The sequence below is a fragment of the Pelodiscus sinensis genome, chromosome 3 (assembly GCF_052426305.1).
Source record: "Pelodiscus sinensis isolate ZL-2025 chromosome 3, ASM5242630v1, whole genome shotgun sequence".
In the NCBI taxonomy this organism is placed as follows: Eukaryota; Metazoa; Chordata; order Testudines; family Trionychidae; genus Pelodiscus; species Pelodiscus sinensis.
Genome location: NC_143054.1, coordinates 14,376,736 through 14,398,963, shown reverse-complemented (window position 1 = coordinate 14,398,963; position 22,228 = coordinate 14,376,736). Strand labels below are relative to the sequence as shown.

General features: G+C 46.0%; 2 protein-coding genes across 3 annotated transcripts in view; one reads left to right on the top strand and one right to left on the bottom strand.

The window, feature by feature from the left end:
• Window positions 1-7,072: 7,072 nt before the first annotated feature.
• The window catches only part of PLA2G7 (phospholipase A2 group VII), a 30,093-nt gene continuing 14,937 nt past the window's right edge, over window positions 7,073-22,228 (top strand). The window contains exons 1-2 of one of the 2 annotated variants that reach the window (XM_006120679.5): window positions 7,073-7,438; window positions 21,040-21,170. In XM_006120679.5, the coding sequence (XP_006120741.2) occupies window positions 21,080-21,170 (91 nt within the window). In that variant the 5' untranslated portion in view covers window positions 7,073-7,438; window positions 21,040-21,079. The remainder of the gene's footprint in view (window positions 7,439-21,039; window positions 21,171-22,228) is intronic. The other variant, XM_006120680.5, reaches the window with a different exon arrangement.
• IMP3 (IMP U3 small nucleolar ribonucleoprotein 3) lies at window positions 17,684-19,147 on the bottom strand. Its single transcript, XM_006120691.3, has one exon. It carries the CDS (start codon window positions 19,070-19,072, stop codon window positions 18,515-18,517), a length of 558 nt encoding a protein of 185 aa, XP_006120753.2. The 5' UTR covers window positions 19,073-19,147; the 3' UTR covers window positions 17,684-18,514.

Below are 22,228 nucleotides of genomic sequence, written 5' to 3'. Positions count from 1 at the left end.
GGCAAAGGGATCATCTCCTTTTATGCAAAGGGTGACATTCACCCCTCCTTACACAATCCCTCAAGAGGGAAAAGAGCCAACTGAGCTAAGTGAGGCAGCTAGCCCAGGTGGCACAGAAAAAATGCAGCCTAGGCAGCTCAGATACAATGTGTATCCACCAAACCCCTTCCCACACTTCACAGAGCAAAGCCAATGGCAAGGAAACCAGACAGTGGGACAGAGCAAGGCAGTTGAGGCTTGAGGTAACACAGGGATGCAAGTTGCAAAGTGGGAGATGAGTCATGAGGGGATCACAGACCAGGAAAGAATTGTTGGCCAAAATGTCCAATTCAATCAGTACCATAGTGCATGGACCACTCCTCCACTGGGAGGGAGCACACATGCTCTCCTGCAGCTTCAGAGGGATTGGTTGCATGGTCCGAGAACCGACAGAAGGGGTTAATTGGAGGTGTGGGGATGTGAGGTAATATATTTTACAGCATGGATTCCCAAACTGGGGGGGGGGGGGGCATGAAAAAATTCCGGTGGGGGGGGGTCACAGATTGCTTAGGGCAGGAATAGGTCAGTTCCTTTTTTTTTTTGCTCAACAAGTTTTGTTATTTTTTGGAGGGAGTGAGGGTTTTTCAAAAATCAAAAAGGAAGCGTGATGCCAAAAAGTTTGGGAACCACTGTTTTACAGGCTAAAGACCTTTCTGATAACAATCCCTGATATGAACAGTGATAGAGATGCAGCCGTGTTAGTCTGGTCTAGCTGAAACAAAAGACAGGGCTATGCAGCACTTTAAAGACTAACAAGATGGTTTATTAGGTGATGAGCCCACCTAGGTCTGGCCCACGAAAGCTCATGACCTAATAAACCATCTTGTTAGTCTTTAAAGTGTGGCATAGTCCTGTCTTTTGTTCCTGATATGAACAGACTTTCACAGCTCTGCCGCTTCCTGCCAACCAAAAGGGACAGAGAAAATTTGACAGGATAAAATCAAAGTCAGCAAGGTTAGGACAGAATACCTGCCTTGCCAATGAATAGCCAGACTTTTCTGGATTTAAATCATGCCTTTGCTTTTTTAAAATGTCTCTTTTCTGCTAGTTTCCTTCTTTTCTCAGAAAAATTTCTAGAAGGATGCAAAAGTCCTTGGGGCACATTCTCTGATCTGGCTAAGCTACATAAAAAGGGGCGCAAAACTGAAGTCTTTATAGTCCTCTTATCTCAGGAGTGGCCAGGGGATGATCAATCAAATCCCTGGCATAAACTACAACAGCCTAATGGCTGCTCTAATTTATTCCTGGTTGTTCTATACTTCAAGAGGCCATTCTTGCAACCACAGAAATACCATGTTAAATTTCACAGGTTTTTTTGAATAAACATTAACTAACGCATCTGGGCAGTAGGTAAGTACCATCATCCCTACTTCACAGATGGGGAAAATGAGGTAGAGAAAGACAAAGGTACTTGTTCAAGGTCACAGATTGCTTAGGGCAGGAATAGGACTAGAACTCAGAAGTCTGAGTGTGCCAGTCCTGTTCTTACTTCATGCCAGGACACTGCTTGGAGTATCACTAAAGCAGCTGTTGTAGTTATCACGGACCAATTTCAGGCCATTTTTTGCTTTTTTCCTTCAACATAGGTTCCACGCTCGTTCCACGAGGAGTAACAGTAGTGCGGAATAGGAAGCCTAATCCGAACTACCTAGTCCGTGCTGCGTGTAGCCGCAGGACACAGAGTCCGCACTAGCGGACATTTAAAAATGGCGGCGCCCAGCAATATGCAAATGAAGCCCGGGACATTCAAATCCCAGGCTTCATTTGCAATTCCGGTTGCCTACATTACCACCCTAGTTTGAACTAGGGTGGTAGTGTAGACATACCCTGGGTGTTGCAGTTCAGCACCACTCAGCTTGTTCCTCCATCATGATGATGGGGGCGCTGGCTAAGCCAAATTTAAGTGAGGAGCACCATGACGCCAATGGAAACTAGAGGAAACAGTTGGTGTCACGCTCCCTGGAAAGCACTGGTCTCCTCCAGTGTATCCCTGCAGTGACACCCCATCTTCCATATTCCCTGTCTCCCCGACCTCCAGAGCCCTATGATGCACACCTTTCCCTAAGCCAGGTGACCCCCTCTCTGTCATGCCACTCATCCTGGTTCCCCAGATCTTCCGCGATTGCACCTCCAGCCCCTTTTGCTCCCCACTCTTTCCCCCAGCCTCCCCTCACTATCTCCAGGACTCCAAATCCCTCCCTCTTATGTGCCATGGGTGGGGACTGTGTTTTTTTCTGGGAGCTATCAGCTCACAGAACCTCCCCCAGACTTTTTGTTTTCCATATCCTTCCCCCAGCAAGCCACATCTGCAATCCCATGCCCGTCAGCTCGGCCCGCTTCCTTCCCCAGCCCTCCAAATCCTTCCTTACGTCAAGCCGCAAATCCCCACATCACCCTTGACCTTTGACCTCCACATGGGTCATATGGGGGCTGTATATTATGGGAAGTTCTGGGTTCATGATCCTCCAACTGCCAGTGGAAGGTTACCCACATGTTCACATCAGGCCAGAGAATCTGGAATCTTAGCTTCCAGCCCTGTTGAGGAAGTATAAGGGGAGATTGGGTCTGAGGGCATCTTGGGTCATGACAGGCTATCAAGGTTTACAAATGGATCTTAAGCAGAAATATTCTCGAATGGCCCTCATGGTCTTCTGTGTTTCAGAAGCCACCAGAACCTTGTTAGTGCAGGGTATATGTATGCAAGTAGGCTGTGCATGTTGTAACTAGTGTTTCAAAATGGTGATTTGGGCTCCACTAAATCCAGTGACCTAAGCCCTGAGGTAAGTGGAGAGTGAGATACGCAGAAGAAACACAAAGAGGAAGGTGCAAACAGAGGACCCCTGATTTGTACAGAGAATGTAGGGCAATCATCTAGTTATCTAAGGTGTCTGTACATGAATGCAAAAAGCCTGGGAAACAAGCAGGAAGAATTAGAAGTCCTGGCACAGTCAAAGAACTATGATTTGATTGGAATAATGGAGTCTTGATGGGATGACTCACATGATTGGAGATGAAGTACTCAAATGTTTTTTTTGTTGTTTTTTTGTTTTTTTTTGCCTCTGTCTTCACAGACAAGATCAGTTCCCAGACTACTGCACTAGGCAACACAGTATGAGAAGAGGGTGGACAATGCCCTCGGTGGAGAAAGAACAGGTTAAGGACTATTTAGAAAAGCTGGACATACACAAATCCATGGGGCAGGATTTAATGCATCTGAGGGTGCTGAGAGAGTTGGCAGATGTCATTGCAGAGCCTTTGGCCATTATCTTTGAAAACTTGTAGAGATCAGGGGAGGTCCCGGATTATTGGAAAAAGGCAAATATAGTGCCCATCTTTTAAAAAGAGAATAAAGACAATCCAGGGAACTACAGCCTTTTCAGCCTCACCTCAGTCCCCGGAAAAAAAAAAAAACATGGAGGGGATCCTTAAGGAATCTATTTTGAAGCAATTGGAAGAGAGGAAAGTGATCAGGAACAGTCAACATGGATTCACCAAGGGCAAGTCATGCTTGACCAACCCGATTCCCTTCTATGATGAGGTAACTGGTTCTGTGAACATGGAGAATTCAGTGGATGTGATATACCTTGACTTTAGCAAAGCTTTTGATATGGTCTCCCACAGTATTCCTGCAAGCAAGTTAAGGAACTATGGGTTGGATAAATGGACTCTAAGGTGAATAGAAAGTTGGCTAGATTGTCAGGGTCAATGGGTAGTGAACAATGGCTCAGTGTCTGGTTGGCAGTTGGTCTCAAACAGAGTGCCCCAAGGATTGTTTCTGGGACTGGTTTTAACATCTTTATTAATGACCAGGATGAGAGGATGGATTGCATCCTCAGCAAGTTTGCGGATGACACAAAGCTAGAGGAGAGGTAGATACATTGGAGGGCAGGGATAGAGTCAAGAGTGATCTAGACAAATTAGAGGATTGACTCAAAAGAAATCTGATGAGGTTCAACAAGGACAGCACTTGGGATGGAAGAATTCCAAGCACTGTTACAGATTGGGGACCGACTGGCTAAGCAGCTGTTTGGCAGAAAAGGACCTGGGGATTACAGTGGATGAGAAACTGGATGTGAGTCAATAGAGTGCCCTTGTAAGTAAGAAGGCTAACAGCATATTAGGGTGCATTAGGAGGAGCATTTCCAGCAGATCTAGAGAAATAATTATCCCCCTTTATTCGGCATTGGTGAGACCAAATCAAGAGTATTGCGTCCTGTTTGAGGGCCCTCACTATAGAAAGGATCCAGCGGACGGCAACCAAAATGACTGGAGCACATGACCTACAAGGAGAGGCTGAGGGATTTGTGCTTATTTAGTCTGCAGAAGTTTGATAGCAGCCTTTAACAACCTGAAGAGGGGTTCCAAAGAAGATGGAGAGAGGCTGTTCTTAGTAGTGACAAAAGGCAAAATGAGGAGCAATGGTCTCACACTGCAGTGGAGGAGGTCTAGGTTGGATATTAGCAAAAATTATGCAAGAACAACAAGAAGTCCTGTGGCACCTTATAGACTAACAGATTTATTGGAGCATAAGCTTTTGTGGGCAAAGACCCACTTGGTCAGATGCATGTAGTGGAAATTCCAGAGGCAGGTATAAATATACAGGCATAAGAAAAGAGTTCCAATCAAGAGTAAGGCTAGAGATAATGAGGTCAATTCAGTCAGGGAGGATGAGGTCCACTTTTAGCAGCTGATGTGGAGTCCGTGGCCAATGTAGACGCGCTTTTCCGGAAAAAAGCTCCGATCGTCATTTTCGTGATCGGGGCTTTTTTGCGGAAAAGACTACTGTACTGTCTACACTGGCCCTTTTCTGGAACAGTTTTTCCGGAAAAGGACTTTTGCCCGAACGGGAGCAGCATAGTTTTTCCGGAAAAACACTGACAATTTTACAGTAGATCGTCATTGCTTTTCTGGAAAAGCAAGCGGCTAGTGTAGACAGCTGGCAAGTTATTCTGGAAAAGCAGCTGCTTTTCCGGAATAAGTGGCCCAGTGTAGAGACAGCCCGTGAGAGGAGAAACTGCTTTTGTAGTTGGCTAGCAATTCACAGTCTTTGTTTAATCTTTAAATGATAGTATCAAATTTGCAGATGAATTGTAGCTCTGCAGTTTCTCTTTGAAGTCTGTTCTTGAAGTTTTTTTGTTGCAGAATGGCTATTTTTAAATATGCTACTGTGTGTCCAGGGAGATTGAAGTGTTCTCCTGCAGGTTTTTGTGTATTGCCATTCCTGGTATCTGATTTGTGTCTGTTTATTCTTTTACCTAGGGACTGTCCAGTTTGGCCGATGTATATGGCAGAGGGGCATTGCTGGCACATGATTGCATATATTATATTGGTACATGTGTAGGTGAATGAGCCCGTAATTGTGTGGCTGATGTGGTTAAGTCCTGTGATGGTGTCGTTGGTGTAGATATGTGGGCAGAGTTGGCACCAAGGTTTATTGTAGGGGTTGGTTTAGAGTGGGAGTTACTCTGGTGTGGTGTATAGTTGCTCTGGTGTGGTGAGAATTTGCTTCAGGTTGGCAGGTTGTCTGTGGGTGAGGACTGGCCTATCTCTCAAGGTCTGTCGGAGTGGGGGATCATTGTCCAGGATTGGTTGTAGATCGCTGATGATGCACTGGAGAAGTTTTAGCTGGGGACTGTAGGTGATGGCCAGTGGTGTTCTGTTATTTTCTTTGTTGGGCCTGTCTTGTAACAAGAGGCTTCTGGGTATACATCTGGCTCTGTTGATCTGTTTCCTTACTTCCTCAGGTGGATAAGTCTGTAAGGTGCCACAGGATTTCTCGTTGTTCTTGCAGATTCAGACTAACACGGCTACCCCCTTATACTTAGCACAAATTATGTCACTAGGAGGGTGGTGGAGCACTGGGATGGGTTACGTAGGAAGGTGGTGGAATCTCCACCCCTATAGGTTTTTAAGTGTTGGCTTGACAAAGCTCTGTCTGGGATGATTTAGTTGGAGTTGGTCCAGCTTTGGGCAGGGGGCTAGATTCGATGACCTCCTGAGGTCTCTTCCAACCCTATGATTCCATGTGGTGCCTCCATAGTATATGTGGTGCCTCAGTTTCCCCATATGTAAAATTGGGTTGTAATAGTGAACACCTTTGTACAATGCTTTGAGAACTACTGATGAAAAGCGCTAAGATCTATGTATTTATTAACAACAAAATACAGAGGGTGAAAAAAGTCGTATTTTGTTACCATAGGAAGTCGTGAACCTTTCATTGGTTTCAGAGTTTCTGCAGCAAGTGGTGTCACATGTACTGTATTTCCCTCCCCTAGCACTCCCTCAGACACTGCTAATTGTCCTTGCTGAACCTGTTTCTTGAATAAACAGATCCTCAGGGCTGTCAGCCTACATTTTACCCACATTAAATTCTACCAAACAAAGGATATACTCTGTTGGCTCCAGCCCTCATTTAGGAATAGAGGTGGTTAAAAAACGGGGGAAATCTGGAGAATGTTTGCAACATGGTGTCCATTTTCAGCTAAGCAAGATCATTCAGATTCCAACCAGCTTTCAGTCCCCTTCACCCCCAATTTATAGTTGCGTTGAGGGTGGATCTCACAACCCCAGACCACATCCTCCCCTACCCTCTGTGGAAGCAGGTGCAGCGATCTGTGAAGTTCACTCTGCAGAGCTTCTGCTCTCCCCCTCTCACATGTTGCAGGAGAGGTGCTGGAACTAGGGGTCCTGGTGAGTGTTGCTGCAGCTAGGGCTTGAGGAGGGTTTGGTTGAATGGCTCACAGCACCTCTACTATACAATGCAATCCAGGACCTGTGCTGTCTTCTCCCCCCTCACACACAGGAGGATCCAGCTCTGACACAGAAAACACCTGGTGGCTGTGACTTTGAGCCAAAATCTGTTCCCAGCTACAGGGGGACGGGCACAATTTGTGTAGCGAGGGTGCTGAGGTGCGGAGCACCATTCCACCAAACGGCAAGCCCTGCATTGGATGGATACCACTTCAAGCCAAGGGGTGCACCAGCCCTTCCCCCACTCCAACGCCATACACACACACACACACACACACATACACACACTTTAGCTCCAGCACCTTTGCTCAGCAGCCTGGTGCCGTGGCAACACCCCGGTAAAAAAGCCGGGGAGCAAAAGCAGGTACAGCCACGAGTCACAGCCTGTGTGCGCACAGAGCGCTGTGACACCACCGCCTGCCAACACGCAAGGCCCTGCCTCGACTTTCCAGGCCCGGGGGCCGCCGCACAAGCAGGACGAGCGGCCTGTGGGCCAGCCAAGCCAAGCCCCTCCCTCCTGTAGCGAGCAAGCCAGAGTCCGAGAGCGAAAGCGGCACCCCAAGCGCCGCGGCTGGCAACGCGCTGCGAACCATTCGGACTGCAGGCGGCGGCAGCCAGACCGGGGAGCGGGGGAGCTGCGCGCAGGGAGGTAAGGGGCGCGGGCTGCGGGCCGAGCCGGGCGGGTCTAGCCAGGGCCCTGGCAGCCTGGGGTAAGCACAGTGCGCCGGCCAGGGCTCCTAGCTGCTGTCTCTCGCCCTGCTCCTCTTCCTCGGGGCAGCCTGGCTCCGGCACCCTCCTGCCCAGACTGAGCCTTCCCGCAGCTGCCTCCCTCCAGACGGGCTCCATGATCCCAGAGCGGCATGTCCCCCAGCTCCTCACCCCTTCCTCTGCCCCGACCAGCATCTTCCCACCCCACAGGGCGGCTCCAGTAGACACACGGCAGGGGCGTTTTGCGCAGTGATTAACTGGGGCCCCTGGGTTCAGCGTGCCCCCCCCTCTCCCCACCCGCGCCCCCAAATGCTTGTGCCATGGCCGCTGCGAGAGGGGAGGGGAGGGTCGTGGGAGGGCGAGGAGGCGGCCTGGCGTGTATCTGGTGGGTACCGAGTGAGCTGGAGGAAGGGTGCCAGGGGAATCCAGAGAAACTTACACCCACATTCTGCGCAAAGCAGCTGGTGCCCTCCCTCACAGGGCAGTGGCGCTGGAATCATTTTTAGGATGGGGGTGCTGAGCTGCACCCCCCCTTATACTGTCAGCAACGCTAAGCGCCCCAGGCTTGGGCTACAGATGGGGACAGTTGAGGCCCTGCGGCTGGCAGCAGAAACGCCAAGGCCGGCAGCCTGGACCCCCAGAGGTGAGGGGTCAGCAGCCAGGACTCCCTGGAACTGGTGGTCGGTATCCCCGGCAGCAGCAGAGCCACCAGACATTTTGCAGTGTGGGATGCAAAATCTGGGGGGTGCTGCAGCATCCCTGGCACCCCTTCTGCCTGAGCCTGTACCACATGGCACTGGCATGGGAGCTTCTGTCAGTAGAAACGGGCTAAAGTGTCAGCTGGATTTACAGCAGTTATAATATTATTGGCATTACCATAGTACCTATGAATCTGAGTCCTGGATTAGGACCCCATTGTGCTAGGGTCTTAACTCAGAACAAAAAAGTTGAACTTCCAAACTAAGTACCAGACAAGAGGCAGCAGGTGGATGTAAATTGATGGTGGGGTAGGGGAAGCACCAGGAAACAATTAAATCATGATGGTCAGCATGATAGGCAGTGGTGTCAGCAGGTCAGCTGCCTAGCCACTGTCAGATTTTAGTAGATGTCATAGCAAAGGAGTGTTTTAAGGAGTGATATGAAGGAGAGCAATGGCAGATCCTCAGTGGAGCGAGGCTGATTTACAGCAGCTCAAAATCTGGCCCTGTGTTGGGTTTTGTTCACAGTGGCGTGTGTGAGGGTAAAACATAATCTGTGTTATTAGCACTGTTCTTTATTCCCATCAGTGCCCAAGTGTGGGCTGCAAAGCTTCTAAAGAAGAAAGAAGTTGTAAGAGTTATTTATGACGCATTATTTGGACTTCTTAGTGTCGGAAAGTTTCTGACACAGGAAGTTTCTCATTAAACAAGCAGAAGAGTCAATAGACATTTGATATTATTAATTACGATTATTATTCAGTTGTGTGCGGGATGAAGAGTTTGCCATTCTGCCCCAAAGAAGAGAGGGGTCACTAAGTACCAGGCATCAGGTGTCTTAGAATTACAGCCAGTGCATTAGATTAGACAGGTGTCTCTCCAGCCCCTCTGCCACCTGCCAGTTGGGTATTTTTTCTATTAAAAACCAAGAGGCATTAATGTAAGGAATCCTTGTGCCCAAGGAGGAAGCAGCTTCCAAGAGGCAGAAGGATGTTTTCCAAGTAAGAGCACCAAAGTGGGAGTTATAGGTTCAATGCTTGGATCTGGCAAAGATTTATGGTATGACCCTGGACAAGTCACAGCCTTTCAGAGCCTCATTTCCCTCTCAATACGATGGGAATACCATTGCTTCCTTGCTTTTCCTTATGCAGTTTGATGCTACAATGATGGCAGCTGGAGACATATTCAGGCTTAATTTAGTCAGTGTGTAAAATGCTTCCAGGCATTGGCTAGAAGTTGCTATAGAAGTGCAAAGTCTTCTCAATACCAGACTTGGTGCCTAGAGCAGCCCTTTTGTATTTTGCTCAGTTGTGCACAGCCCCTGCAGTACAAAAGCCTTTTGCTTTTGGTTATTTCCACTCCATCTCATCTGATGAAGTGGGTTTTTACCTACAAAAGCTCATGTTTCTATATATGTTAGCTTCTAAGGTGCCACAGAACTACTCGTTTTTAAAGTTACAGACTAACACAGCTACCTCTCTGAGACTTTTTGCTTTAAGGACCTTCTCCCTTTTCACCCAATCTCAGTCTGATTCACCACACTCGTCCATGAGTAAATATTTAATCTCTCTGACTAAACTCTTCCTCTTTGTCAGCCTTCCGAATAGTACATGCTGACAGAGGTTATGGACAAGACCAAGGTCAGAAAATCTGACAGAGTTTTATTAAAGAGACTAATTTTCCAATTGTACCACCATAAAGTGTGAGAGATTTCCAGTTGCTGGATATGTGAGGGGAGGCGCCGGCTCAAAATTAATTTGCATAGATATTTAATTGAAAGAGACTTCAGTCACTTACCTTAGCCCCACATTTGCCTTTATCTTTCATATATGTAATCCTAACTGAGCACTGACATCAGCAGTGCTGACGCATGCCATGCTATAACAAGGTTTGGCATGCATTCTTCTACACTGTTTCCAGCTTCCTTCACTGCTGCTCTTTTGCGTCCTACATTTTAGATTAAAGATCTCAGGAACACATTCATTTGTGTGACAGACTATGGAGCAAGTTCGTTTCCTTCATCGGCCAGTCACACACACTAAATTCCATTGCACCACTGTAGCCTTTTTGTGTTTATAAACTCCCTGGTGGTCAGGGTCACTCACTGACATTGGTGATTATTCCTTGTGTTCATAACAAACTGAGTAGTTGGGATACCTCAGAAACAGGCAAGGGAGCTTCTAATGGTAATCATCTAGGGCCTGATCCTGCCACTCTGAGGCGGATGTAATTCCCACTGCATCCTATGTGAGTTTTATGTATGAGAGAACTGTAAGATGAGGCCTAAAGCGACAAAGAGAGGCCAAAATCCGAACTCAGTTCTACTCAAGTCAGTGCTGATCCACCCCGGCTTTGGATATACCCCTATGGGAGTTTAGAAATGAATAGGAATCTTCATATGAGCCTTTTGAGCACATAAAGGAGAGGCCTCCCTCCCTGACTTCTGTCTGCTCCTTACTGAGGCTCTCCACACAGACAGGTAGTGGTTTGCCACCAGTGAAGTGGCAGAATGGTTAACATGGACAATTGTGTGATAAGCAGCACAGCACTCTGGTTCCTCCTGCATCTGATGTCAACTGACATTCCACGCACTTTGCCCCAGCTCTCTCCTTTCTGCACTTCCTCCACTAATTCTTCCTGCCTGATGCTCTGCTGCATGGCATGTAGCTGCAGACATGTTGCCTTATATTATACATCTGTACACTCAGTATTCCTCCTAGTTTGAGGCCCACATGTAACAGTGGGGAATAACATGCTTGCAACCGAGTATTACACAAAGAGATGCCTATGGCAAAGGATCACTTCAGTCAAACGCTGCCAAAGAAAAGCCGCTGTCAGCACAATGCAAAAAAACTTAACATCTTTGCATACCCCCAAAGGAAGCACTGCTGATCTAATCAAGGGTTGTTGTTTTTTGCTTCATTCTCCCCCCACGCCCCTGCCACTTGTTTCCTTTAACTATGCATCTCCTCCTCGGTAATGCCATACACTCTCCTTTTTCTCAAGTCTTAACATGATTGGTTCCCATACAGAAAACTCCTTGCAAATAAGGCTTGAAGTTTATCTGCGTGCTACCATTTCCTTTAACTATTAACAGATATTTTGGTATGTTGCTGTTGCGCAGAGTTTTCTTTTTGGAGCTAGAAGGCTTTCTTAGCACATTTATACAGTGCCGTTTTTGTAGCATGCACATAGACATGATCCATGGAAGAGTTAGAGGTGGAGGCTCAGATACCTCTCACACATTGTGGGTGTGTCTAGACTACAGGGTTTTGTCGACAAAAGTGGACTTTTGTCAACAAAACTATACCTGCGTCTACACTGCCGCCGAGTTCTGTCCACAGAACTCAGCAGTTTTGTCGACGGCGGTAAACCTCGTTCTAGGAGGAATAACACCTTCTGTCGACAGAAGGCGTTATTGCATTTATACTGTCCTTTGCGTCTACACTCTCATGTCGACAAAGCGGCTTGCTTTGTCGACAGAACTGGATGTAGTCTAGACGCTCTTTATCGACAGAAGCTTTGTCAACAGTATCTGTTGACAAAACTTCTGTTGACAAAAGCCTGTAGTCTAGACGTACCCCCAGTGTGTCCTGAGCACATGTAGACAATCTGCAGGATATACTGAAACAAAGGATCAAGTCTTTACTTTCCAAAGCAGTGACCTAGGAATCAGAGTACCATTTCCAGATAACACTGAGTCTCTTAAGGGAAATCAGTTAGAAATAATTGCATCTCAGATTAACATAACTGGCTACAGCATCGGAGAGCTAGTCTCTCTGTCTCAGTTTCTCCATCCATAAAATAGGACTAATATGTAACATTTGCAAGGAGTATGGAAATGCTTAGGAGAAAGGTACAAAGTAGTAGTATGATAATGAAAGACCGATGCCCACAAATGCCACCACATTAAGGATCAGCATTTCTAGCTCCCCAATCCCATTTTACTAACTCAGCCACAGAGATGTCGTACAATAACATGGGTGTTTTCCTGTTAAATTCAGGCTGATTGGGAAGCTCCTCCCACACCACAGTGATCACTAACATACATCATATTTCAAGGTTTAACAGCAGATAGACAGCTTCATTTCCCCAGGGCATCACTAGAGTGACTTGAATAGACCTAATAGCATAATTGGGCTCTTCCTCCTATAAGTAGGGTTCTGGCAAGCACAGCTCCCCACAACCAAAAAGAGATGTGCTGATTTGTCAGCACCAAATGAATGTTTTTGAACCAACCTCTCTCATGGATGCCCAGGCCTTTTATATTTGAACCAGGAAGGGCCTCAAGATTCTCTGAAGCCTTTTCTTTATATTGGAAAGGAGGGACTAGAACTAGCTGAGCAATAGAAGGCAAGAGACAAGCACTAGAACGATGGTATAATTGGTGTTGTGCAGAAAAAGGTGAATTGCAAGTGCATGTATTTGTTTTTCACATTCCCAAAATACATTGGCAAAGTGTGGTCAGTTGTATTTTAACTATGCTTGGTCTCTCAAAGCCCTTATCGTAGGAATTGTTTTTTCCCTTTGGCTGAAAGACCAGTTCCTTCCTAAATCTATTTTAGTTCCCTTGTTTACAATAATCACAATACTCATCCACAGTGGGAGACATTTTTCAGTTTCTTAGGAAGATAGTTTTGTAAACGCAGATTATTATTTTCAACAGCTTCCTGTTCTCCCTAAATCTTTTGGAATCTGAAAAAAAATACATTTTTCACTTAAGGATTTTTTCAAAATTTCTTGTTTTACTAATATCTTGACTAAAGTAGAAAGCAGTTTGGAAATCTAGTTTGTTTCATTGCCATTTATGGTAGTTCAAGTTAATTAGAATAAACTATTACATTAGACTGTTGGGTTTCACTTTCTGACTCTCATGCCCTTGCATGGTACTGTTGAATTTTTCAGTTTCCATCATAAGAGGAGAGTGTTTAAATATGCCATCCTTAAAACATTTGTTCAAATCTTTCGGAACGGAAATGTAGGTTAATGCTCCAGGCACAGGGCCAGTGATTAAAGATTCCTTGAAGTTTACTCCAGTAGTTGTAACACCAGTTTCCTTTGTAGCCTTGATTAAAAGTGCAGGAAGTGCTTTAAAGATGAAAATCTGTGTTAGGAGCTTGTTTATTAACTACAAATATATGTTATACATTGAAATTAGGTGCCCTTTAACAATCTATAGTTTTATTGTAAATTTGTTTTTAAGGTCGTACGGAAGGAATTTTTCAGTGAAGTCTTATTTTTCTGAGAGTCTTACTAAGACTAGAATTGTCATGAATTTTGCATTTCAGTGTCCAGTTTTACCAGTAGTTTGCAACATTAATGAAACAGTGGTATAAAAGTGAGGGCTATAGGTTGAATTCTGGAGCTTACTAGTTATGGGAATATATCAAATATACTCAACTCCTGGTGCTTCTGAAGTCAGAATTTCCATCACTCGCCAGTTAGAATCTTTACTAAAAAGTTATGGAGGTGTGGTTTTTTTTTCCATATTTAAGCCTACCTATGGCTTAACCCATAGGACAGTGAACAGATATTCATCCTTGCCACTTGGGTCTGAGGGATTATTTGCAGTATCCCTCTTTTCCTTGTCAAAGGGCCCCTAACCTCCTCTTTACTGAGGAAATGTGAAATTGTGGAATATGAACTGGTTTGTAACCTATCCTTTAAGGTTATGAATGGAATCTAATGAATGGAAGATATCTAATATGACATCAATATTTAAAAAGGGCTCTAGAGGTGATCTTGGCAATTACAGACCAGCAAGTCTAACATCAAATTAGTTGAAACTATAGTAAAGAATAAAATTGTCAGACACATAGATGAACATAATTTGTTGGGGAAAAGTCAACATGGTTTCTGTAAAGGGCAATCATGCCTTACTAATCTACTAGAGTTCTTTGAGGGGGTCAGCAAACGTGGGCAAGGGAGATTCAGTAGATATAGTGTACTTAGATTTCCAGAAAGCCTCTTGAGATCCCTCACCCAAGGCTCTTAAGTAAAGTAAGTTGTCATGGGATAAGAGGGAAGGTCCTCTCATGAACTGATAACTGGTTAAAAGACAGGAAACAAAGGGTAGGAATAAATGGTAAGTTTTCTGAATGGAGAGGTAACTAGCGGTGTCCCCCGAGGGTCCATACTGGGACTAATCCTATTCAACCTATTTATAAATGTTCTGGAGAAAGGGGTAAACAATGACGTGGCAAAAATTGCAAATGATACTAAACTGCTCAAGACAGGTAAAACCAAAGCAGACTGTGAAGAGCTTCAAAAGATCTCACCAAACTAAGTGATTGGGCAACAAAATGGCAAATGAAATTTAATGTTGATAAATATAAAGTAATGCACATTGGAAAAAATAATCCCAACTATACAATACAATATAATGGGGACTAATTTAGCTGTAAGTACTCCAGAGATCTTGGAGTCATTGTGGATGTTCTCTGAAAACATCCACTCAATGTGTAGCAGCAGTCAAAAAAGCAAACAATGTTAGGAATCATTAAAAAAGGATAGATAATAGGACAGAGAACATTGTATTGCCTCTATATGAAACCATGATACACCCACATCTTGAATACTGCATACAGATATGGTCACCTGATCTCAAAAGAAATTTATTGGCTTTGGAAAAGGTTCAGAAAGGGCAACAAAAATGATTAGCAGTTTGGAACAGGTCCCATATGAAGAGAGATTAAAAAGACTTGGAATTTTCACCTTAGAAAAAAGGAGACTAAGGAGGGATATGATAGAGGTCTATAAAATCATGGCTGGTGTAGAAAAAGTGAATAATGTAAGAACTAGGGGTCACCAAATGAAATTAATAGATAGGAGGTTTAAAACAAACGGATTTTTTTTCTTTACACAGCATATGGTCAGCCTGTGGAGCTCCTTGCCAGAGGAGGTTGTGATGACCCAGACTTAAGTTCAAGAAAGAACTAGACAAATTCATGGAGGATAGGGCCATCAATACTTATTAGCCAGGATGGGTAGGAATGTGTCCCTAGCCTCTGTCAGAGGCTGGGAATGGGTGACAGGAAAGGGATTACTTAATGATTCCCTCTTCTGTTCACTACCTCTGGGGCATCTGGCATTGGCCACTGTTGGAAGACAAGATACTGGGCTAGATGGACCTTTAGTCTGACCCAGTGTGGCCGTTCTTATGAAATGCCTCTCCTCCCCACTGTCTTGGGGATGATCTCACGTGTGCTGTTCGTGCTCTGTAACAGTAATGCATACTAACTCTCCAGTTAGCAGAAAACCCTTGGCCTCTGGAAAAAAACCTGAAGCAAAAGGGGACAGTGTATGTGAGTGAGAGTAGGATGTGGAATGTTCCTAAAATGACAGAAGAAATAGCAGATGGGAGGAAAGACTTAGAACAGGCATGAAACCAGGCCCAATTCCTCCTTAAATATCCCTACATCACCAGCTTAATCCTGGATGTGAGCTAAACTCTGTGACCTACATAGAGCAGCTAATTTTTAAAGGGTTAAAAGAGCAAAACTAGATGAATTTTTCCCTCTGCGAAGTCCTAGCACTATAAAAGCAGGAGAGCACACAGCCATGAAACAAATACAGCATTTTAGCATGTTTGTGGGGACTAGATATAGGGCCATAACATTAGTCAAGCTCCACATACTACCTCCTTGCTTACTTGGTAGGCAAAAAATAGATCACACCTTATTATGTATGTATTGCTTTACATGCTTTGCTTGTTTTCTCAATCTCCTTGCTACTAGCATACCAATATCACTGAGTAGAGGGAATTTAAAATTCCTTCATTGAATCAAGTGTTAGTGACCGAAAGGTTTACTGTACAACTACCCACTTACTTCTGTTTCATTTGGTTAGGTTTGAAAATTTCAAAGCACTTTTCAATTTATTTAAAAAAGTGTTAGTTGCATCCTTGATAATATATTTCCTCAAAATTATTAATGACACACTCTGGTTAGTAGAAAAATATAATTACATCTGTGCTACTAAAAATGTATGGTATTTCTCATTTAGTATTTCCCCCCTTTAATGTGAAAGGGACAGGAGCTTTAAAACACAACAAAAATAAACAGTAATACCTCTCTGCACTACAGTTTGATAAGATAAAGAGAAAATATGTCACTTTCATGTTATGGATTTAACAACATGTAGTGAAGACAACTTTATGGTTTCTATTCTATAGTTGGTTTCCCTCTGTTTAGTCAAGTTGTCAGGCAGAGCCAGGTAGGATCTGTTTTAATTTCACTAGATTTCAACTTGGGAATCCAGCTGATCAAAAATGTACTTTAAAAGTAGATGGTAAAGTGAAAACTATTCCCACTTTACCATCACCATCTTTTGGTGCATTGATCTCTATTAGCACACAGACTCAAACTCCACTTTCCAACCACACCAGTATTGAAGAAATGCAACTGAAGTGCTTTCATAGTGATAGCACTGGTGCCAGAATGTCACTTTCATCCTATGGTGCATGTGTGAAACTTGTGCTGGAAGCACAGCCTAGAACCCAGAAGGCCCGAGTTCAGATCCCGTTGTTGCTTTTACAGGAGAAGTATGTTACAAGGAGTCCTGTGGCACCTTATAGACTAACAGATGTATTGGAGCATAAGCTTTCGTGGACGAAGACCCACTTCATCAGATGCATGTGACAAAGTGGGTCTTCGTCCACGAAAGCTTATGCTCCAATACATCTGTTACGTCTATAAGGTGCCACAGGACTCCTTGTCGCTTTTGCAGATCCAGACTAACATGGCTACCCCTCTGATACCCTTCTCCTGTGAAGTCAGGATAAGCCTTTAGTCCTTCTGTGCCCGAGTTTCCCCTCTATAACATGTATACATTTGTACCTCTCCCACCATGCTACTGTTTTGTAAGAATAAAGAAAGATGCCCAGACTCTATATTAACAGACATCTAAGTGCCTAGACAAGTAACAGACATACACATTATTTATTCTAAGGCCTTAGCCACACTAGAAAGGAGCTGCTGGTATATTTCTACTTCCTAGTCAAGAGACCAGTTGCTACCAGTTTCCCAAACAAAATAAGCTAAACAAGTGCTTATGCTGGTATATCTGCCTAGGGCTCCCCCCCCCCCCCGTAGTGTTAACTCACAGCTATACCAGTAGATCCGGCCTTTAAGGGATTTAGCTTTCTTTGCTCCTTGGGGCAAAGTATTTAGCACATAAGTAGCATAAACAATACATCTGCAAGATGTAATAGATACTATGCAACAGAACACTAACAATAAAGACAACAGAAAATGCATTTGTGATTGTTACGAAGACAGAACATACCTAGGAAAGGTGCCTGCAAATCCACAGGTAAATTAATAATGAACCATTTAAAATTCAATTAGATTTAATTGTTGGTTAAGTAGTGAAACCAGTTCAGCAGTGAAACCAGAACACATTCAATGTTACTACAGTAGGACAGGGGAAAAATATTACCAAGAAAGAGCTCAGTTCTTGCTTTCAAGAAATTAAATAGATTTTCTAAGAAGCAATCTGAATTTCAGTTTTATTACATATAAATTATGATGACTGGTGTAGATAATGCTGCAGATTACAACGTTAGCATAATTAGCCAAGATCAGTTCTGAAAACAGAATTATCCCCATTGATTTATTTTTGAAAGAAGGACTATTATGAGAAGCAAAAGGGAAGCTGGTTAAGAAGTCCTTTGACAAGACAAACTATAAAACCCTGTATCTCTTCTAACATCACATTTGAACAACAGATCTGGCCAGGAGAGCCATTTGTTCATCAGTCCCTTCTAGATGGCCCTTTGGTGGTGATGACATAACAGCATTCAGTCTATTTTGCTAATGGCCTTTGCAGCAGGAGGGTATATCATCACATCAGAGGCAGAGGCTTAGGGACAGTGACTTATGACATCTGCTTAATAGCTCATCGTAGTAATGACATCAGGGTCAGAAATCCCTTTAGTGGGAGGGGACAGGCAGCAGGCACGATGGCATAATTGAGCCACAAGTCCCCTTGCAGAGAAGGTGGGTGGTACCAGGCTGGGCCTATCTTGGTGGTACCAGGCTTGGTCCATCTGGGCAAGGAGTTCCTTCACAGAGGAGGTGCGTGGTACCAGACTTGGTGACACAACAGTGTACTGAGTCCCTTTGCAGAGAGAGAGAGAGAGGGGAGCAGGCTTAAGACAACCAGGCCAGGCATCTCTTGGCAAGGGCAGGCAGAACACAGACGAGCTGGCCCCTGGGTAGCACTGCTCTCCGTGGCATGGAGAGGCACATCATCTGGGCCCCGAGTCTCTTCCCAGGATGGTGGGGTGCATTAGCCAGCAACCCCCAGGGGTCCCTGCCCCGCTAGCAGGCCAGGTCGAAGTCATCCCGCTCCTGGTTGTAGTTCAGCACGTGCTGGCGGATGCGGGAGGAGTCGGTCCAGGTGATGAAATCCTCCATGGCCCGGGTCACCAGGCAGGCGGGGTCGGTCACCACCTCGGGCCCCACCCGCACGTGGCCCTGCTCGATGAAGGTGACGGCGTCGCGCAGGCTCTGGGCCATGCGCAGGCGGAGCAGCAGGCTGGGCAGGCGGCGGCGGCAGAAGGAGCTGGCCGAGACCCGGTCGCACTGCTCCAGCGAGCGCTTGGAGCTCACCAGCCCCAGCCCGTGGAGCTTCGCCAGCAGCGCGGCGGTGCAGCGGGCCCGGAAAGCGGCGTCGGCCTCGCCCAGGTCGCGGAGGCGGCGCGCCAGCTCGCGCACGGCGCGGCTCAGCTGGTTGTAGCGGGTGTAGTCCTCGCGCCGCTGCAGGCGGTAGCGCCGCAGCACGCGCAGCTCGGCCAGGTTCCCCGAGGCCGCCTCCCAGCCCACCAGGTCCAGCCGCTTGAGCAGCTTCTGCTCGTGGAACTTCAGCTTCCGCACCATCCTGCCGCCGGGGAGGCTACGAGCGCGAGCGGCCCTTGGCAACCACGAGTGTGTGTGCGTGTGGGGGGAAACCGGAACTTCCGGCTCTCCGAGCAAGGGGGGCGGGGCTTGCTGCCCTTCTCTCTCATTGGCCAGAAAGAAGCGGAGCCTGCCGCCGGTCACGTTTTCAATAGGGGGAAAGAAGAGCGGCGGCTTGGGGAGTGACGCATGACGGGATAGAGAGGGACTGCCAGGCGGGTGGTGGTTTCGGTGCGCATGCGCCAAGCTGGCTGGCTGGTCGCGAGTCTCTGCACAGAGTGGTGCTGCGCCAGGGCGCTTGCATGGGCGTGGCCCCCGAGGCTCAGGATCGCCCCTGAGTTGGGGAGCCTGTGCTGGTGCTCCAGACCCCCCCTTGCTGCTCCACCATGGGGCTCCAGTACTCAAAATGTGCCAGGCTGGGTCCCCCTAGGCTCTGGTGTGCAGGGGGAATGTGGGGAGTGTCTTTCTCCTTAGCTGGGGGCTATGCCAGTGAAGGGTTTTTGTCTGCAGCCCCTGACTGTTTTTTCTGTGCGTCAGTGGCTCCCCACTCAAAAAAGGATCCCCACTCCTGCTTTACAGCCACCAGCCCAGTGCTGATGTGGCCTCCCAAGTTGTGTATTAAAGTTGTGTATACACCCACTAAACAGTTGTGTATTAAAGTTGTGTATACACCCACTAAACAGTTGTGTATTAAAGTTGTGTATACACCCACTAAACAGTTGTGTATTAAAGGCAAATACAAGGCAGCCTTGCACCATGAAAGCAAAGTTAAAGCAACTCGGGGGAGGGGCGGTGAGACATAGCAAGCTACCAGACCCGCTGTTCGGCTACTACAGTGTCCAGAAACATCTGACAGAATTGAAGAAAAAAGCATTTTTTAACCAACATGAGAGATTCCAAATACAAGTATCTTCTCTAGTGCTGGGTTTCAGTTTTCCGAATATGTGGCACAAATAACTTCTGGACTATTGTAATCAGCTATCCTGGGATACTTTTTGCTACCCTTTTGTGTTTAGGGGTATGCCTGTCTTAGGTGACTCAACCGGCCTCTTTACTGACTCAAGTATAACAAGTTTAAAGGCTCAAAAATGTCTGAGAGAACATACTTTGTGCTTCTGTCATGCTTTTCATACAAGGTTCTTATGCAACTTTACAAATCATGAAGTGTCTCACACACTGCTGTGAATTAGGGAAACAGTAGTATTCCCATTTTTCAGATGAGGACTGAGGGCTCTTCTTACCATAGTGGCACAGATGCACTGCTGTAGCATTTCAGTGTGGACCCTACCTATATCATCAGGAGGGTTTCACCCATTGGGCAGATAATCCACCTCTCCAAGAATTCTTCTGTTGACCTAGTGCTTGTCTACATGCGGACTTAGGTCAGCTTAACTATTCCTAGGCCTGCTGACAAAAGCAATTCTGGGCCCCAGGACCAAACAATCAATGTCCCCCCCCTCCTTTTCCTTCAGCTGGAGAGAGAGTGTGTGTGGGGAGGGTGCAATATATATATATAGGGATGAATTCTGCCTTACCTATCAATAGGGGGCCCTGGCAACTAATGTAAAATATGCCAAGGAAATGCTCTAAATTATGCTGGAGACTGGACTGGGTCCCACTATATCCCAGAATACAGGAGGCGCAATGCAGAATGGACTGCAATGACCATCAGTGCAACTATGATCTGATGGCTTTTTGGTGGGTGTGCTATGTGAAAAGAGTTGATGCTCTCAGTTCTGGTTGTAGTGAAGCAAGAATTCGCATCACTAAAACCAGCTTCCTAGTTGATTCTCTTGGCAGTCTTAGCAAGGTTTGAATGGTCAAGGAGACTGACTGGAGGCTTTGAATCATTTGCTAATCCAGATGTCACCCTTAAAAACAAAACTAAATATCTGTTGCTTTTGAATACTTGTTGCTTATATAGTTTTACATTATTTGCTTTGGCAAAGGTCATGAAGCTGAAACACTGAGAAGTTGCATGAATAGAAGATGCAGTCTTCAAAATTTCATTTACTTTTCCATTTCCGTTACTGGTTGCTCTGGACTAGCATAGGGAAATTGGGACAAATTAAATTAGCAGGTAAGAAATGTATCCTTCAGTGGCACAGTTATTATTTATTTGTAGGAGGCTAATAAAAAAAAGGGGGGGGGGAGAATGTGATTTTGCACCTGTTACCTGAAAGCTTTTAGTAAATGTGCAGGCTGTCAGTTTATGATGTATCCCATTAATTAACTCACACACATGAAGTGTCCTAAAGAAGCAGTTGCAGAATTGAGACCTCTTCGTGCAGGCCTGGTCTATGTACAGCCCACAGGCTGGATCTGGTCCACTAAGCCACCTGATCTGGCCCATGGACACAGTGTGGAGCTCCAGGCAGGCTCCCTAGCTTGCGCCACAGCCCAAAAGTGGTGGTAGGTCCGTTTCTCTTTAAAAACTGTGAATGGGGGAAGGCTTCAGACACTGCTCTCGCCCCCAGCACAATCCCATTGGCTGGCTTCTGGCCATACACTGGCCAGCGGGAGCTGCCTGTTTGAATAATGGGCAGCACACAAAGCACCATGCCTCCCCCCTCCCCTTCAGCTCAGTTATTCACACAAGCATGTGTAGGTGCAGGTGCAGGGCAGGCAGGCTGGTTGATCTACTGGCTGATAAGTCTCCTGGCCAGAACCTGCTTCTCACACCCCAGACCCTCTCTTCCCCAACCCTCTGCCCCCCCACTCAACATATCCAAACCCTCTGACCCTCTCCTGCATCCATATCCCCTCCCAGATCTGGCATCCCAATCCCCTTTCCCAGATCACAATCCCCTCCTACCCTAGGTCACTACCCAAACTCCTGCACCCCAGTCCCCTCCCCTAGATCACAAACCAAACCCCTGCATCCCAGTCCTCTGCCCTAGGTCACAACTGCCTCCTTCACCCAAACTCCCTCCTGCACCCCAATACCTTACCCCAAGCTCCCTTCTGCACCCAACCTCCATCCCAGACCCTCTACCTCCTCCATTAATATCATGGAAGTGTGCGGCCCTCGACCACTTTCCAAAATCTTGGAGTGGTCCCCTGTCAAAAATTATTGCCCACCCCTGCGGTAAAGGAAGGGATAGCATTTTTTCTAGTCGATCCCAGTGTGCGTTATAA

Coding starts and splice junctions, on each gene's coding strand:
- IMP3 (XM_006120691.3), bottom strand. CDS start 19,072: ATGGTGCGGAAGCTGAAGTTCCACGAGCAGAAGCTGCTCAAGCGGCTG.